The following is a 19,319-nucleotide window of genomic DNA, read 5'->3' on the forward strand; positions in this document are numbered from 1 at the left end:
CCCGTTTGCCTGGACAAAAATGTCCGAGAAAGTGACGTTGTCAGAAAATAATTTGACAGAAAACGTTCTGTCAGAAATGAAATTTTGGATGAAACAAGGCAAGTTTCCACGTAATCCGAAAGCATAAAGTTTTCTGAGTAGGCCATGTCGCCAAGTCATGTCGTAGGCTTTTTCTATATCTAAAAATACTGAAATCAAAAAATGCTTTTTGGCAAATGCCTCATGAATATGACTTTCCAGTTTTACTAGCTGATCGAGAGTTTGGCGTCCCTTTCGGAAGCCGCACTGCTCGTCAACTAGTAAATTTCTGGTATTTAAAAAATGCAATAGCCTACTATTAACAATTCTTTCCATGACCTTGCATAAGCAACTTGTCAACGCAATTGGGCGGTAAGAAATGGCGGATCTGGGATTTCCCCCTCCTTTCAATATGGGAATGATGTGGGCGAAGTGCCATGAATTTGGAAAAGTCTGGCTTTTCCAAATATCATTGTACACTTCTAGCAACTTAATCATGTCATCATGATTAAGATGCTTTATCATCTCATATCGAATCTCATCGGGGCCTGGGGATGTTCCTCTACAGGCTTCTAGGGCTCGGACAAGCTCATTCATTGTTAGATCTTTATTGTAATCAAAAATATCTCCTGTGGCAAAGTGAATTGGTTGCAGCTCGGCTGCTTCCTTGGTGGTCAGGAATGCAGGGTTGTAATTTTCCGAGCTGCTTGTATAAGAGAACTGCCTGGCGATTGTGTTAGCAATGTCTCTAGGTGAGTCATAATTAATTCCCTCATGAATTATATTTCTGATTTTATTTGATGTCTTTTTTCTATTTATTCTATTTACTGTGGACCAAACCTCTGATAATTTTGTATTGCTGTTAATCGTAGAGACAAAGCTTCGCCAGGAGTCTCTTTTGGCTTGTCTGATTGTTCTACGAGCCCTAGCTCTCGCTTGTTTGTAATTGCGAAAGTTCTCATTTGTGATGTTATTATGGAAAAGCCTGTAGGCCCTATTTCGTTCACATAGCGCCCTGCGGCAATCTGGTGTCCACCATGGAACTCTATGCTTAACGCTATCTGTCGAAGTCTTAGGTATGGTTGCCATTGCTGCATTTATAATACAATTTTGAACATTGTTTACTTTATCATCAATGGTTTCTCCAACAACTTCGAGCTTGACGCTCCTTGTGAAGGCGACCCAATCTGCTCTTTTTACGTTAAATTTGGGTGCTGAAGGCGTCCTCGTGGTGTCGCATGAATATTGAATACAAATAGGAAGGTGATCGCTTCCCAACGAGTCGTCAATGGTGTGCCACAGGCACTTGGCTGCTAGTGTTGAGGAAACCAGTGATAGGTCAATAAAGCTCAAATTACCGGTATTATCGTCTATTCGCGTTGGACTACCATCATTTAGAAGAACCAGATCAGAGTCGTTGATCAACTTAACTACTTGCTCACCTCTACCATTCACCCGTGGGGAACCCCATGATGTATGACGAGCATTGAAATCTCCTAGAATTAATTTATTGTTTGGCAGACTGTCCTGAATAGCAAAAAGCTCATCATAGATTAACCTTTTATCAGGTGGACAGTAAGCTGAGCATATAGTCAGATACGTGTTATTGAATTTTACTTTGCATGCGACGTGTTCCAAAGTAGAATTAATCGTCACTTCAATGAAAGGGAGATTCTGGTGGATGTACATGGCGACTCCGCCTCCACCCCTTCCCTCTCGGTCTTTTCTACAAAGATGGTAGTTTCTTAGCGATACGACCTCGTCAGAGACTTGGTCGTTTAAATGGCTTTCTTGTAGTACGATAATATCGGGAGCATAGGACGAGGCTAATAATCTAAGAGAGTTTACTTTTGATCTAAGACTTCGACAGTTCCATTGTATGATGGTATACGCGTGGATTACGTTTTATGGGGTTTGGAAGTGCCTTGTCCGGTGGTTTTTATTTTCTTTTTTTGGGAGGGAGGCGCCTCCTCCTCTCCCTCGCTTCCCGAGGGCCTCTCTCGGGAATTTTTGGAGACAGTAGTCTCCATGGCCTGCTCCCCTCCACCAGAGAGACGCCCGGCGGAGGATGATCTGCTCTTACGAGCAGAACTACCACCAGACGAAGTTCTAGTGGGGGTCGCCTGTACGAGAAGGTGCGATCCGGATTGTGATTTGGTATCGACCTCCTTAAGATGCTGTTTTTGCTGGGTTGATTCAGCAATTTCTTTAATTGTCTTATTCAATTCTTTAATCTGATTCATTAAGTCCTTTACCGTTTCTTTCAATTCTGCAATTTCCTGGTCCTTAACTGCGAGCTGCTGATTAACACTGCTTGCACTGGAAACAGTGTTAGTTACTGCTGAGGCGTAAGAAGTATTGGGTTTGCTTGTCAAACCTTCCACTTTCTTCTTGGCCTCACGGTAGCTAACATCGTGTTCTCTCATGTATGCTAATGTCTCAGTCTCCTTCTTCAGGCTACTGCAATCAGCAGAGCCTGACTGATGGGGACCTCCACAGTTAGCACACTTGAGTGTCTTTTCCGTGCATTCAGTGGTATCGTGATCTCCAGTACATTTACCGCAAGTGAATTTGTTAGTATCCTTATCATTGCATCTTAATGAGGTGTGTCCAAATTTTTGGCATCTATTACACCGCATTGGCTTTTGAATGTAAGGTCGTACTTGAACAATCTCATATCCGATTTTGACAGTACTTGGAATTTTATTTGAAGCAAAGGTCAAGAAACACAATCCGGTCTTTGTTCGCGCATTCCCATCTTTCTTGGTCATGCAATTTACGTCCACAACGTTTTGGTCATTCATGGCATCAAGAATTTCGCTTTCTTCCATTGTCCTCAAATCCCTGTGAAAGATTACTCCCTTACAGGTATTTGGGCCAACAGGAATAGTTACTTTTACTGTAATGTCATGAATCTGCGTCAGCTTAAGTAAATCGTTAACCTGAGACTTAAATTGCACTTTCACAAGGAGGCTACCATCTCGCAACTTTCGGACAAAATCAAAACTGCCTCCCACTTGACCATCAAGGACCTTCTTAATGATAAAGGGGTTGACATTCTGCAAGGATTGATTTTCTTTCATGTAACGGATGTTCACGCACCTTGCGTTCTGGGGAGGGATATTAATGTGTCGTCTGGGTCGGTCATTGGTCGGGGTTCCATTACTGGTCAAAGTGGTCTTAGAAAGGGTCTGAGTCGCCCCTCCTCCTTGGGGAGGAGGAAGGGTAGCCGGGGAATCAATCATACTGGGTGTCGGACCAGGTCCGAACCCTGGGCCAAAGCCCGTTGTCCTGAGGGGACTACCTTTTCCCTTAACTTTTGGATCAACCTAATCCCAATAGCTAAGAGAGGATAAAATAAAACAAGTCTTTCTGTTAAGCGTCCTCACCCCCCCTTAGTGGAAGCCTGGTTGCGTTCTCCAGTACCAACTAAGGGATCGGAGTTGTGTGTAAGACACCTTCCAACCGCCGAACCTGCCTAGTGCGAGGGACGGTAAGTTGGTGCCCACCCCCCAAGCGAATACAGGAGCTCACAAGGAGACTCCCGTAGGCTCAGGAAAGTCACACAGAAGAATAGAAAAATTCAGGGAGAGAGAAAAGTTGCGCCCAAAGGACGCCCCAGACTACTGGGCCTCCCTACCCAGGGGTCTGCCCGTAAGGGCTACCCTGTGGCAGAAGAGAGCTGCGGGTCTGGGGTGGGGGCTGACTACTCCTACTTGTAGTCTCGTGTCACCTTCAAAATAAAGCACTGAAGGTGCAGGCAAAGTACAAAAAACTGTAAATACAGTACTTTACTTTATTTTTTACTTTAGATAACAGAGAAACAATAATATCTAGCGAGACTAGAAGCCCTGAGACAGGGTAGTTCCAGCGGCACCAGATTTATAGCTTATTGCTTCTGTGTTTTGAGTGCAGTGTGAGGCATATAAAGTCTCATACACGAGTGTCGCTGGTCGATCCAGCTTGCTTGCTTGCTTGCTTGCTTGTTGGATTTATTGGCTATCAACCAGCGGCACAGGCCAAGGTTATTAAGCCAATGATTCCATTTTATTTTATCAATCTATATAAGGTCATAAAGTTTTGTCTCCTTTAGAAAAGTGATTACTTTACTTATTATTTTTTCATTGTCTGATAGTAAGTTTTTTATATTGAATTCTATGTTCTTTATTCTGAAGTAGTTTTTAATTGTTTGTCTATTGTTGTTGTATTTATTGCAGTTTATTAACATGTGCTTGATTGAAAAAAAAGTATTGCACTGTTGGCATTGTAGAGGGAAATTTTTTTCTATGTATGGAGTGAGGTGGTTTATTCTGGTGGCATTTACCCTGAGCCGGGCTAACACCACCTCCTCCCTTCTGTTTCTTCTGTGGCTTGTGCCCCACAGTTCGGTGTCTTCTTTGATTTTGTTGGTTATGGTGAGGTCGGTCCACTCACTCTGCCACAGGAGATGGATTTTTGCTTTTATAAAAGAGACAAAACACCTGAGATCTGTGTGGATAATACCAGGCTCCAGATCGCCAGTCGACCCGGCTAGTTTGTCAGCCTGTTCATTACCATGGATACCCGAGTGTCCAGGTACCCATATCAGTTTGATTGATTTATTGGCACTATGCATTTTACGAATGATATTACCCTGTATTTCATTATAGGTGGTTTCTAGTGATTTAATGGCTTTAATTGAACTTAACGAGTCTGAAAAAATGACTATTCTATCGTGGGTCGTCGATAGGGCAAAATCTAAAGCTTTATCTATTGCAAATAGTTCGGCAAGAAAGATCGATGTATGATTCGGTAATCGAAATCTCAACTGACATTCAGTCGACCATACACCCGCTCCCACACACTCGTCTGTCTTGGACCCGTCGGTATATAAATGAAAAAAGGAAAGATGTTTAATTAGGATCTCTCTGAACCTCTGGCGTACCTCCACCTCCGACACCGTGGCTTTGGCTGATGGTAGCCAGTCTACAACTGTAGAAAAATTGGGTGTCTCCCACGGTGCTATATTTGATTGAACCAGGGTATCGATGGTAGAGAGATCTATACCGACTTTTTCTGTGAGGTCATGGAGTCTATTGCCCAGCGGCTTCCCGCCGCGATACTGGGGCCCTACCTGCCGGCGCAAAACATCCCTGTTGGGATGTTGGGGCTGCCTGGCTACCTTTGCGGCATAGGTCAGCGCAAGCTGGCCGCGTCTAAGACGGAGGGGAGTACTCCCGACTCTACCGCGAGGCGCTCGGTGCGAGTGCACTTAAGGGCTCCAAGACAGACGCGTAAACACGCATTCTGCACAACATTCAAACCTTTCAGAGTTGAGCTCGTTGCCGAGCCATACACGATTGACCCATAATCTACTTTAGATCTAATCAGGGATTTATATAACATCAGTAAAGACTTTCTATCAGCTCCCCATTTGTGTCCAGAAATGCACTTTAATAAATTAAGTGCTTTTTGACATTTATTCTTTAACTGACCAATGTGGTCTTTCCAATTTAATCTACTATCAAAGAGTAGTCCAAGAAATCTAGCTGAATTTTGAATAGGTATTGGATGGTTGTCTAGAGTTAGCCTGATGTTGGGCTTTCTCCTATGTGTAAAAACCACGCCAATACTCTTTTTAATGGAAAACTTAAAACCCCACTGGAGGCCCCAGTTATGAATCATATCCAGTGCCAATTGGATCTGATTTGCCGAGAACTCTGCATTATTGCTGGAGTGCCATAATGCACAATCATCGGCGTACAGTGAGTATTTAAGATTCCGAGGAGGAGATGGTAAAATGTCATTTATTACACATAAAAATAATGTTGGAGACAAGACACTTCCTTGTGGGACCCCGTTTGCCTGGACAAAAATGTCCGAGAAAGTGACGTTGTCAGAAAATAATTTGACAGAAAACGTTCTGTCAGTAATGAAATTTTGGATAAAACAAGGCAAGTTTCCACGTAATCCGAAAGCATAAAGTTTTCTGAGTAGGCCATGTCGCCAAGTCATGTCGTAGGCTTTTTCTATGTCTAAGAATACTGATATCAAAAAATGCTTTTTGGCAAATGCCTCATGAATATGACTTTCCAGTTTTACTAGCTGATCGAGAGTTTGGCGTCCCTTTCGGAAGCCGCACTGCTCGTCAACTAGTAAATTTCTGGTATTTAAAAAATGCAATAGCCTACTATTAACAATTCTTTCCATGACCTTGCATAAGCAACTTGTCAACGCAATTGGGCGGTAAGAGATGGCGGATCTGGGATTTCCCCTCCTTTCAATATGGGAATGATGTGGGCGAAGTGCCATGAATTTGGAAAAGTCTGGCTTTTCCAAATATCATTGTACACTTCTAGCAACTTAATCATGTCATCATGATTAAGATGCTTTATCATCTCATATCGAATCTCATCGGGGCCTGGGGATGTTCCTCTACAGGCTTCTAGGGCTCGACAAGCTCATTCATTGTAAGGTCTTTATTGTAATCAAAATTATCTCCTGTGGCAAAGTGAATTGGTTGCAGCTCGGCTGCTTCCTTGGTGGTCAGGAATGCAGGGTTGTAGTTTTCCGAGCTGCTTGTATAAGAGAACTGCCTGGCGATTGTGTTAGCAATGTCTCTAGGTTCATCGTAATTAATTCCCTCATGAATGATATTTCTGATCTTATTTGATGACTTTTTTCTATTTATTCTATTTATTGTGGACCAAACCTCTGATAACTTTGTATTGCTGTTAATCGTAGAGACAAAGCTTCGCCAGGAGTCTCTTTTGGCTTGTCTGATTGTTCTACGAGCCCTAGCTCTCGCTTGTTTGTATTTGCGAAAGTTCTCGTTGGTAATATTATTATGGAAAAGCCTGTAGGCCCTATTTCGTTCACATAGCGCCCTGCGGCAATCTGGTGTCCACCATGGAACTCTATGCTTAACGCTATCTGTCGAAGTCTTAGGTATGGTTGCCATTGCTGCATTTATAATACAATTTTGAACACTGTTTACTTTATCATCAATGGTTTCTCCAACAACTTCGAGCTTGACGCTCCTTGTGAAGGCGACCCAATCTGCTCTTTTTACGTTAAATTTGGGTGCTGAAGGCGTCCTCGAGGTGTCGCATGAATATTGAATACAAATAGGAAGGTGATCGCTTCCCAACGAGTCGTCAATGGTGTGCCACAGGCACTTGGCTGCTAGTGTTGAGGAAACCAGTGATAGGTCAATAAAGCTCAAATTACCGGTATTATCGTCTATTCGCGTTGGACTACCATCATTTAGAAGAACCAGATCAGAGTCGTTGATCAACTTAACTACTTGCTCACCTCTACCATTCACCCGTGGGGAACCCCATGATGTATGACGAGCATTAAAATCTCCTAGAATTAATTTATTGTTTGGCAGACTGTCCTGAATAGCAAAAAGCTCATCATAGATTAACCTTTTATCAGGTGGACAGTAAGCTGAGCATATAGTCAGATACGTGTTATTGAATTTTACTTTGCATGCGACGTGTTCCAAAGTAGAATTAATCGTCACTTCAATGAAAGGGAGATTCTGGTGGATGTACATGGCGACTCCGCCTCCACCCCTTCCCTCTCGGTCTTTTCTACAAAGATGGTAGTTTCTTATCGATACGACCTCGTCAGAGACTTGGTCGTTTAAATGGCTTTCTTGTAGTACGATAATATCGGGAGCATAGGACGAGGCTAATAATCTAAGAGAGTTTAATTTTGATCTAAGACTTCGACAGTTCCATTGTATGATGGTATACGCGTGGATTACGTTTTATGGGGTTTGGGAGTGCCTTGTCCGGTGGTTTTTATTTTCTTTTTTTGGGAGGGAGGCGCCTCCTCCTCTCCCTCGCTTCCCGAGGGCCTCTCTCGGGAATTTTTGGAGACAGTAGTCTCCATGGCCTGCTCCCCTCCACCAGAGAGACGCCCGGCGGAGGATGATCTGCTCTTACGAGCAGAACTACCACCAGGCGAAGTTCTAGTGGGGGTCGCCTGGACTAGAAGGTGCGATCCGGATTGTGATTTGGTATCGACCTCCTTAAGATGCTGTTTTTGCTGGGTTGATTCAGCAATTTCTTTAATTGTCTTGTTCAATTCTTTAATCTGATTCATTAAGTCCTTTACCGTTTCTTTCAATTCTGCAATTTCCTGGTCCTTAACTGCGAGCTGCTGATTAACACTGCTTGCACTGGAAACAGTGTTAGTTACTGCTGAGGCGTAAGAAGTATTGGGTTTGCTTGTCAAACCTTCCACTTTCTTCTTGGCCTCACGGTAGCTAACATCATGTTCTCTCATGTATGCTAATGTCTCAGTCTCCTTCTTCAGGCTACTGCATTCAGCAGAGCCTGACTGATGGGGACCTCCACAGTTAGCACACTTGAGTGTCTTTTCCGTGCATTCAGTGGTATCGTGATCTCCAGTACATTTACCGCAAGTGAATTTGTTAGTATCCTTATCATTGCATCTTAATGAGGTGTGTCCAAATTTTTGGCATCTATTACACCGCATTGGCTTTTGAATGTAAGGTCGTACTTGAACAATCTCATATCCGATTTTGACAGTACTTGGAATTTTATTTGAAGCAAAGGTCAAGAAACACAATCCGGTCTTTGTTCGCACATTCCCATCTTTCTTGGTCATGCAATTTACGTCCACAACGTTTTGGTCATTCATGGCATCAAGAATTTCGCTTTCTTCCATTGTCCTCAAATCCCTGTGAAAGATGACTCCCTTACAGGTATTTGGGCCAACAGGAATAGTTACTTTTACTGTAATGTCATGAATCTGCGTCAGCTTAAGTAAATCATTAACCTGAGACTTAAATTGCACTTTCACAAGGAGGCTACCATCTCGCAACTTTCGGACAAAATCAAAACTGCCTCCCACTTGACCATCAAGGACCTTCTTAATGATAAAGGGGTTGACATTCTGCAAGGATTGATTTTCTTTCATGCAACGGATGTTCACGCACCTTGCGTTCTGGGGAGGGATATTAATGTGTCGTCTGGGTCGGTCATTGGTCGGGGTTCCATTATTGGTCAAAGTGGTCTTAGAGTGGTTCTGAGTCGCCCCTCCTCCTTGGGGAGGAGGAAGGGTAGCCGGGGAGTCAATCATACTGGGTATCGGACCAGGTCCGAACCCTGGGCCAAAGCCCGTTGTCCTGAGGGGACTACCTTTTCCCTTAACTGTTGGATCAACCTAATCCCAATAGCTAAGAGAGGATAAAATAAAACAAGTCTTTCTGTTAAGCGTCCTCACCCCCCCTTAGCGGAAGCCTGGTTGCGTTCTCCAGTACCAACTAAGGGATCGGAGTTGTGTGTAAGGCACCTTCCTACCGCCGAACCTGCCTAGTGCGAGGGACGGTAAGTTAATGCCCACCCCCCAAGCGAATACAGGAGCTCACAAGGAGACTCCCGTAGGCTCAGGAAAGTCACACAGAAAAATGGAAAAATTCAGGAGGAGAGAAAAGTTGCGCCCAAAGGACGCCCCAGACTACTGGGCCTCCCTACCCAGGGGTCAGCCCGTAAGGGCTACCCTGTGGTAGAAGAGAGCTGCGGGTCTGGGGTGGGGGCTAACTACAACTACTGTAGTCTCGTGCTACCTTCAAATAACAAAGCACTGAAGGTGCAGGCAAGGCACTAAAAGTGCAAAAGTCTGAAAAAACAGGTTTTACTCGACTTTGATTTACTTTAAAACACAGAAACAAAAATGTCGAGCAAGACGAGAGGCCCCGGAAACCAGGGTAGCTCCTGTGTCACAAGACTTATAATTTTTTGTTGCTGTGTTATAGGAACAGGGTGTGAGGCATTCAAAGTCTCATACACGAGTGGGTCGATCCAGGGCCTCGCAGGGGTATTTATGGGCCCCCTTCCAGGGAGGGAGCATGTGGTAGGCCCTCCTTCCAGGGAGGGAGCGAGTAGTAGGCCCTCCAGGGCAACGCCATCTCTTGGCGCCGCTTCCCCCTCGTGGCGACAAAAGGGGAAAACTCGTGCATTGGTCCTGGAGGGATGGCTGGGGCGAAGCACATCACTACATGATGATTTCAATTATTATTGATAATATCATTATTATTTCATGATTATCTAAAAGAAATATGATCATCCTCTTCATCAATCATAATCATCATCAATGGTGCTATTCATTATTATTTCATGAAGATCACTATTATTATAACTACTATTTCTATTAAATTATCAATTGTTATCATCCTTCTTCTTATTATTGTTATTTTGATGGTGATCCTGTTCTTGTTCTCCTACATGCTTTTGTTGGTGGTGTTGTTGCGAGGTCTTTGTCAGTGATGACAAAGACAATGATGATAATGGAGAAAGTAATGGCAACAAAAGCAACAACAATAATGATGATAATGAAAAGTTTCATAATGTTGATGGTGGTAATGATAACAATATTAATGATAAAGTAATCATCACTGATAATGTTGATGATAACACTTTCATGATGATAATAGAACTAATGATAATGGTAATGACATATTTATGATAACAAGGATAATAATAATGGTGATGATGAATAATGATAGTAATAAATTTAGAAATATAAAAGTTTAGTTAAGTCCCCCCGAACGGCGGGTCCGTTTTCTTTGACATACGTAATGTCTCCCATGTTCCACCAATATTTGATGTTTTTTATTTTACGCTTATTTACTACAAGAAAGACATGTTTTGTTTATGTTACACCATTTATCAGGTGTATGTTTTTCCATTATGAAGACTATATATTTTAACTGCGTTGAAACAGAAGTGTAAATCATTTTATATCAATATGATTTTCTGAATAAATTAGCAGACGCTCAACAACACCACGTGTTTCAATGGCTAAAGAACATCTTTATTTACTGCACGAATGTGGCAAGAAAACCCCACATGTATAATTCTCCTACTCTTTGTCACTCTATATTTCTGTATAATTCTCTATATTATATATATTATATATATATAATATATATATTACTGATAAATAATTATCAAACATTCATTTTCATTATAATATTCTTTCTGATTATCATACATTATATATTTTTTTCTTTTCCTTCTTGTTTCTATACCTTTTCATAATTCTTATTTTCATTAACATTCTAAGTATTTGCAATTTTATTAATATTCAAAATATCCATACTATTCCTAGCCCTTACCCTTATCACCCTAATCATCTCTTTTAATCTCATTCCTAAAACTAGTCTCATTCTCCCTCACATTCACCTTCTCACTGTCATTCTCACTCACATTCACCTTCGCATTGTCATCCTCACTTCCCTTCTCACGCTCATTACTCACAAACAGACGTCTAACAGAAGCTTCTTCCTCCCCCAGGTGGGACTCCCTTACACCTTGCTTCCTTGAACGGCCAAGATGCTGTTGCTGAGACGCTCCTTGAGAAGGGCGGAGAAGTGAACGCCAAGGATAAGAATGGTAAGGCGATTGGAAAGCGAGTGACTTCTTAAAGGCACCAGAAGAATTTTGCTTTTGTTTCTTTTCTCTTTTTTGTCTTCATGGAAATTTATAACAATTATTATTCAGATCTAATAAGGATATCTCTATCATCAGCTTTTCTCATTCCTTCATCATTCATTATTCTTTTCTATATATCCATTCCTTATGTTTTAGTTGTTTATTTGAATTATTTGTAAATGTTACATATTCATTACCATTTATCATATGTATTTCAATGTTATGATTATTATTATCATAAAAATATTCATTATTATTATACATTTATATCTTATCATTTATTACAACTACATTTTTAATATTATTATTTCAAGAATTTTCTTAGTGTAATTGTCATTTTTCATCATTCATCTTTTTTCTTCCTCTTTTACTCTTTTCATTATTGATATCATTTTTATTTTTACTTCAATTTTTCTTATATATGATTTTATACATATCATTGCTATGATTATTATTATTATTGTTATAGTTAGAATTTTCACTATTTTAATTTTTCATATTACTGCTATTTCTATTGAAATTATTATCATAGGTTATCCTTCCTCTTGTCATCATTGATAATTTTGCTGATAATCCTGTTGTTCTTGTTCTTCTACATGCTTTTGTTGTAGTTGTGAGGTCTTTATCACTCATAGTACCAGTGTCGGTAAATCATGATGGTAATGACAATGAGGATAACACGATGGCTTCCTTGTTCTTCCTTCTTGCAAACACCCAAGTCTGCTCACAGCTTGCTTGCAACAAACATGGTTATGCAGGTGCTGTTAAGAGAAATGCACTACTTAGCATTAATTTTACAAAATAGCTCTTCTCGCAACTTAAGTTAGGTTTGCTAAGTACAAAGATAACAAATCCAAATGAAATAACAATAATATAAGTTCATACGAAAAAAGATATTACCTATTTTGTTTGATTATTATAATAATGATAATACTAATAAAAATAACCATAATAATGATGATAATGATAATGATGACTAAGAATAACATTGATTATAATTATATAAAAACATTAAAGATAACAATAACAATCATTATTATTATCAATATTAATATCAGACTAGTTAGAATGGCCATTATTATTTTTTGATAATTCTTATGACTGATATCATAATTTCTTTCATTATAAATATTATGTTAATGATAATACTAATTCCAAAAACAATGATAGAAGTATAATGAGATCCTTATTTTCATTATGGTTATTATTTTAATTCCTATCATTGCCATTAGAATATGCATTAAAATTATAATGATCATAATCATTCTTAAAATCATGATGATTCTCATTCATGAATACTTTCCTGATTTTGTTTCCACTCTCATTTTCTTCATCATTTTCCATCCCTTTCATTTCATTCTATAGTCATTTCATGCTTATTCATAAGCTTTCCTTTTTGCTTGTATTTATCATAAATATTTTAATTAGCATTATTATCATTAATATCATAATCATTATGATTATAATAATTGTTGCCATTCAAATTAGCATTGAAATTTTCATTCCTAACCTCAGTTCCCTTCTCATTTTGATTCTCATTAACATCATCACCACAGTTTTCTTTTTCATTTTTATCTTCGCAAGTCTCAGAACCATTCCAGTCATAACTTTCCTTCTCCTACTCTTTGTTACTCTATACTTTCTGTATAATTCTCCTTCTACTCTTTGTCACTCCATACTTTCTGTATAATTCTCCTTGTTCTACTCTTTGTTACTATTTTTCTGTATAATTCTCCTTCTACTACTCTTTGTCACTCTATACTTTCTGTATAATTCTCCTTCTCCTACTCTTTGTCACTCTATACTTTCTGTATAATTATCCTTCTCCTACTCTTTGTCACTTCACTCTATACTTTCTGTATAATTCTCCTTCTCCTACTCTTTGTCACTATATTTTCTGTACAATTTTCCTTCTCCTACTCCTATTCTTTGTCACTTTACATTCTCTATATAATTCTTCTACTCTTTGTCACTTCATTTTCTGTATAATTCTCCTTCTCCCACACTTCATCATATTTATTTCTCTTCATTATCCCTCTCAGTTTCTCTTTCCTTTCTCCTTATATGTATATATATATATATATATATATATATATATATATATATATATATATATATATATATATATATATATATATATATATGTATATATATATATATATATATATATATATATATATATATATATATAATAATACATATATATATATATATATATATATATATATTATATATATATAATATATGTATATATATATATTATATATATATATATATATATATATATATATATATATATATTATATATATATATATATATACATATTATATATAATATATTATATATATATTATATATATATATATATAATATTATATATATATATATATTATATATATATATACTATATAATATATATATATATATATATATATTATATATATATATATATATATATATATATATATATTATATATATATATAAATATATATATATATATATATATATATATATATATATATATATATATATATATATATATATATATATATATATATATATATTTGTATTTATATATATATGTATATATATAAATATTTATATATATATATACATATATATATAATATATATTATATATATATATATATATATATTTATATATAATATAAATATATATAAATATATATATATATATATATATATATTATATATCTATATATCTCTATATCTCTCTATATTATATATATATATATATATATATATATATATATATATTATATATATTAATATTATTGTTATATTTCATCATCATATATATATCTTGATTTATATAATATATTCTTAAATATATATCATATTTTTATCATTATATTTACAACCTATATCATTACATTCACATCTCACTTATTTCTGAACAAATTTGAATAAAAATGAAAATAAGAAAATGAAACAAGTGTTTCATTAAAGAGCAACATTTAAACATTGACAAGTTCTACAGTCAAGTTTACCTTCAGGGCGGACAGCAATGCACAAGGCAGCTTGGAAGGGACACACGGCAGTGCTGGAAGTCCTTCGGGAGGGCGGGGCCGACGTGGATGCTGCAGATGATTATGGCAACACGCCCCTTCACGAAGCAGCTTCAGAAGGGCATCTCCTCGCTATATTCATGTTGACGAAATTTGGGGCTTCCACGTACAAGAAGAATAAGAGTGGAAGGACTCCGCAGGACTTGATGCCGAGATCTTCCTCCACAGAGAGCCATGGCATGGAACTTTTCCAAAGCGTGTCCATGGTAATAGATTGTATTGGTCAGACTGTGGTCCTTCCTCTGTCACCATTGGTTTTCAAAGTTGTGCATCATGGGCAGTGCCATGGTTACTGAGTGGCACTGTTACTAAATCACAAAAGGATTTTTTTTTTTTTTTTTTTTTTTTTTTTAATAATGAGACATAACATGCTAATGCATTTATCTGTTGAATATTGATCACTTTCAGACTCATGTGGCACAAGGTTGGGTTGCAACCGAGAAGGAAAGGATCAGATTGCAAAGAGAAATCCAAGTGCTTAAGGTGAGTTTTTGGAGAGAAAATGAATTAAAAGATAGAAATAATTTTGATTTGATAATAATAAAAAGATAGAGAAAAATCAGTGGAATGACAGGAAATATAGCAATCAAAGAAAACATTTCTAAAATCCATAGCTAGGGGAGTAAATAGAATGAAATGCAAAGCAAAATGTGAGGGTTTTGGTGACGGCTAATCTTTTATAAGTATTTGATCGGCTTTATTCTTTTACGACTCCAATCTCCTTATCTTGTGGTTATCAGCTTTCCCTCTGACAATGTCAGGAAGGAGATGTTTGTTATCATGAGCGAAGCAATTATGAGCAACAACATGAGCAGAGAGAGAGAGAGAGAGAGAGAGAGAGAGAGAGAGAGAGAGAGAGAGAGAGAGGGGGGGGGTAATGTTAGAGAGAAAGTTCATTTCGTTTGTCTTTTTGAGTACTTATGATACCTCTTCTATACTCATCCAGAAGCAGAGAGAGCGAGAGATCAGTGCGAAAAGTAGCGAGACAGTGAATCTACAGAAGGAGACCAGAGACCTGAAGGAAGACCTGAGGAAGAAGGAAGAGGAGATTGTATTACTCAAGGTATGCACAGGAGAGAGCGAGGAAGAGGGACGAAATGACAGAGAGAAAGGAGGAGAGGAAAGGGACAGATATAGAACAATGGTTAAGAAAGAGGAGAGTTAGTGTGAGATAGCATTGTGTTATTAGTAGCTTGTTGTCTGGAGAACCTGGAGCTTCCTGAATAAGTCCTTGTAGGTGTGAACCTCAACTATTCCAAACGAAGAGAGAAAAGGTTGCAGGATTTGTGCAAATGAAATGGAACACGATGAGCAATTTTCTTTGCTTCCAAAATGCATTAGCCCCTTTTTAAAAGCGATTTTATTTGTCGAAGCGAGATTATTGCTTGATCGTGCGATTCCACTTGCTTTGCCTGTGATGCCTTGCTCTTCTCCTCAAGCCTTTAGGGCAGAGACATCCCTACAGTGTTGTCTTCTCTTACAGGAGGAGCAAGGACATGAGAGGAGTAGGATGGAGACTGAGGTGACTAATCTGCAGACGGAAAACAGCGAACTGAAGGACATCCTATGTCTCAGAGAAAGTGAGATCAGAGAGCTAAAGGTAAGAGCAAGAGCTTCCGAAATACATTAGCCCCTTTTTAAACCCGATTTTATTTGTCGAAGCGAGATGACTGGTTGGTTGTGCAATTCCATTTGCTTTGCCTGTGATGCTAGGTTCTTCTCCCTAATCCCTTTAGGACAGAGACATCCCTACAGTGTTGTATTCTACAGGATATGCAGGAGGAGCAAGGACGGGAGAGGAGTAGGACGGAGACTGAGGTGACTAATCTGCAGACGGAAAACAGCGAACTGAAGGATATCCTATGTCTCAGAGAAAGGGAGATCAGAGAGCTAAAGGTAAGAGTAAGAAGAAAGAAAAGAGAGGAGAGAGAAAGAGACTAAAATAAGGAGAGAAATAATGAAGAAGTATTGTATTCACACATATGTACTTCTACATGGTTCAATACCCGTCCCGTTAAGAAGGCGTGACAGTGTAGTGAGCTGATGCTTCAGCTCTCTTCGGCCGATCTCGCCTCTGTGTCGGGCTCCTACCCAGATTCCCGAGTTATTCATGGCGCCAGGAAGTCAGGATCCTGTCAGAGACGAAGGCGAAGATGCAGAGGAACTTCCTGCAGGAGGCGCTGACATCGGATCCAGACGCCCTGGACGAGATGCTGTTTTACTGGCTGAAGAGGAGGATGACTTTTCCATACCCATATAGGCTTGGAGTTGTCAAGATCACCAGTGTCTGAAAACGGACTTTTATTTTGGTTACTGGCGACGGAAAATTCCGTTTGGGTTGTTGGCGCCAAAGTCTTGTTGGCTAGTCCACGTAATTTTTATTGCTTTTACATTTAAAATCATGTATATATGTTAAGTTCCTTTTATTTCTATAAGATATATTATGTAATTTTATGTTAAACCTCCCTTTTTTTTAAATCTATCAAATAAGTACAATGTAAAGAAACGAAAAGAAAAGCCTTAACGTCTTTAAGAGCAGACGAAATTTGCTAGTAAAACGAGTCTTGCTGCGCAGACTCGACGAAACAAGGTTGGCGCACGACCTTGTTGGTATAAAAGGTCGGGTGAACGACCTTAGGGCAGTTGCACAGTACCCTGGCTCAGTGTGTTACGGTCGGTCTTTCCTTCAGAAAGCCGACATTTTTTTTAACGGATTTTTATTCTTGGCTTTCTTTGTTTGCACTTTTGGAGACCGAGCATTTTTACAGGTATTTTTTATCTATGTTTTTATTGAGATTGCTTTTATGGAGGTTTATTTTGTTTTATATGGCTATGATTTAATATTAACTTTGAAAACTGGCTTATGCTTTTATTTTCTCACGTTTTTTTTAAAGAAGTTGAAGGTTTTGAAGAAACGTATGATTATCCACTTTGATTATTTTTCTATTTCACTTTATTTTGCCTTTTTGTAGCCAAGCATCCTTGTTTACGTGACAACATTAGAGTACGGTAGTGATTTTGATGCTTGAGCTTTTATTGAGTTTAATTATTAATGATGTCACTTACCTGGCGGAATTCATTTGGTGAATTAATGGAGTAAATAGTTATTATGTTGGTTTACGAACTGTAATGATGACATTGGTGAAATCTCTGCCTTCTATGAATTCTACTCGTTTATATTTTTAGAGGAATGGCTTGTGTTGATTTCTGATTTAGTGAACTCAGTCGATACAACACCCAGCTTTGGCCATGCTATTGAACGTTTATACGCTACCACTTTTTAATTCATTTTAGTTCTATCCTGCCCTTGACCATCGAACCCTTAATTATACTTTCGTGCCGAAACAGGAAGCGCGAGACTTGCTCTCACGCGGCTCCTACGGCCGCCCTTGGGATCCCATCCCCTACAACAGTCCTTTACTTTACAGGAGCAACACACAGCGGACGTTGGGAACGCGACGAACAGGTCGGAGGGCGAGGATGCGAAAGTGAGGAAGATATTAATTCTTATGACTTATGATGCATTGCACTTAGGGTGATAATAATTCTGAGAATTAACTTCAGTGGTGATATTAATGCTTTTAACGTAAATGTAGTTGCACTGAAGATGATGTTAATGCTTTAGACATAACTTCAATTGCAGCAAAGATGATATTTATGTTTTTGTAACTGCAGTTACACTGAAGATGATATTAAGGCTCTAAGTTTAACTTCCATTGTTCTGAAGATGATGATGCTTTAAATGTAACTTCTATTACACTGAAAGTTATATTGATGCTTCAAAAGTCAACTTAGATTTAAAGTGCAACAGGGGGGATGGGAAGGTTGGGGGAAGATGGAAAGATCGGTTGAGAGAAAGATAGTTCGAGAGAAAGAAAGGTTGGGAGAAAGATGGGTAGAGAGAGAGAGGAAGACTAGGTGAAAGATAGCTTGAGAGAAAGAAAAGTTGAGAGACAGATAGAAAGATCGGTTAAGAGTAAGATAGAAAGATAGGTTGGGTAAAAATAGGTTGAAAGAATGATACAGAGTGAGAGGAGGGATAGGTCGAGGGAGTGGGAAAAATACATTTTCGCACAGAATAGAAAATGTATTTTATATCCATCAGATTTATATAATACTAAGATAGATATAGATATAGATAGATAGCTGGGAGTGGGGAGAGAGAGAGAGAGGGAGGGAGGGAGGGAGAGAGGGAGAGTGGGAGAGAGGGAGAGGGGGGAGAGAGAGAGAGAGAGAGAGAGAGAGAGAGAGAGAGAGAGAGAGAGAGAGAGAGAGAGATGGACACACACACACACAAGCACAGATGGAGAAACAGAGAGAGAAAGTGAGATATAGAGACAGAGAGTGAGAGTAAATGGGAGGACGAGTGGGCATAGGAGAGACAGGAGGAGATTGCACGTCATCTCCCGGGCCCCTTTCGCACACAGGATCGTCTGGAAGAAGGAGCCAGGAAGATTCGGGAGCTGAGGGCGGAGGTGAGGGAGATGGAGGAGCAGCTGACGCAAGCCGAGGTAACCTTTCCTTTGGAAGTCAAGCGGAAGTACAAATACACAGGGATTGAAGTCACTCCTGGCCAAAGGGAGATACAAGATGTAGATGCAACATCAACAACAATAAAAAGAGATTGATAGATTTGCATTCAGTGGAATCAATTGCACAGTACATTAGGCTACATATGTGTGTATGAAGTATATCTCGAATCTTATATGTATAATATGTTAGAACTAATTAAGATTTTATTTTGCAGGAGCAACACCTGGAA

At 38.8% G+C, this 19,319-nt stretch overlaps 1 protein-coding gene across 5 annotated transcripts in view; it reads left to right on the forward strand.

Annotated features, from left to right (window-relative positions):
- Positions 1–19,319, forward strand: part of LOC122254995 (uncharacterized) — a 194,766-nt gene that overhangs the window by 168,625 nt on the left and 6,822 nt on the right. For 3 of the 5 annotated variants that reach the window (XM_086553151.1, XM_086553152.1, XM_086553153.1), the window contains 8 exons: positions 14,486–14,763; positions 14,966–15,040; positions 15,504–15,620; positions 16,041–16,157; positions 16,328–16,453; positions 17,986–18,045; positions 18,985–19,068; positions 19,305–19,319. The exon at positions 19,305–19,319 is cut by the window's right edge and continues 117 nt beyond it. In XM_086553151.1, the coding sequence (XP_086409277.1) occupies positions 14,486–14,763; positions 14,966–15,040; positions 15,504–15,620; positions 16,041–16,157; positions 16,328–16,453; positions 17,986–18,045; positions 18,985–19,068; positions 19,305–19,319 (872 nt within the window). Of the gene's footprint in view, positions 1–11,330; positions 11,430–14,485; positions 14,764–14,965; positions 15,041–15,503; positions 15,621–16,040; positions 16,158–16,327; positions 16,454–17,985; positions 18,046–18,984; positions 19,069–19,304 lie in introns of all 5 variants that reach the window. The other 2 variants (XM_086553150.1, XM_086553154.1) reach the window with 1 other exon arrangement.

The sequence above is a fragment of the Penaeus japonicus genome, unplaced genomic scaffold (genome assembly GCF_977035675.1).
Source record: "Penaeus japonicus unplaced genomic scaffold, GWHDUDI00000001_assembly GWHDUDI00000028, whole genome shotgun sequence".
Lineage (NCBI taxonomy): Eukaryota > Metazoa > Arthropoda > Malacostraca > Decapoda > Penaeidae > Penaeus > Penaeus japonicus.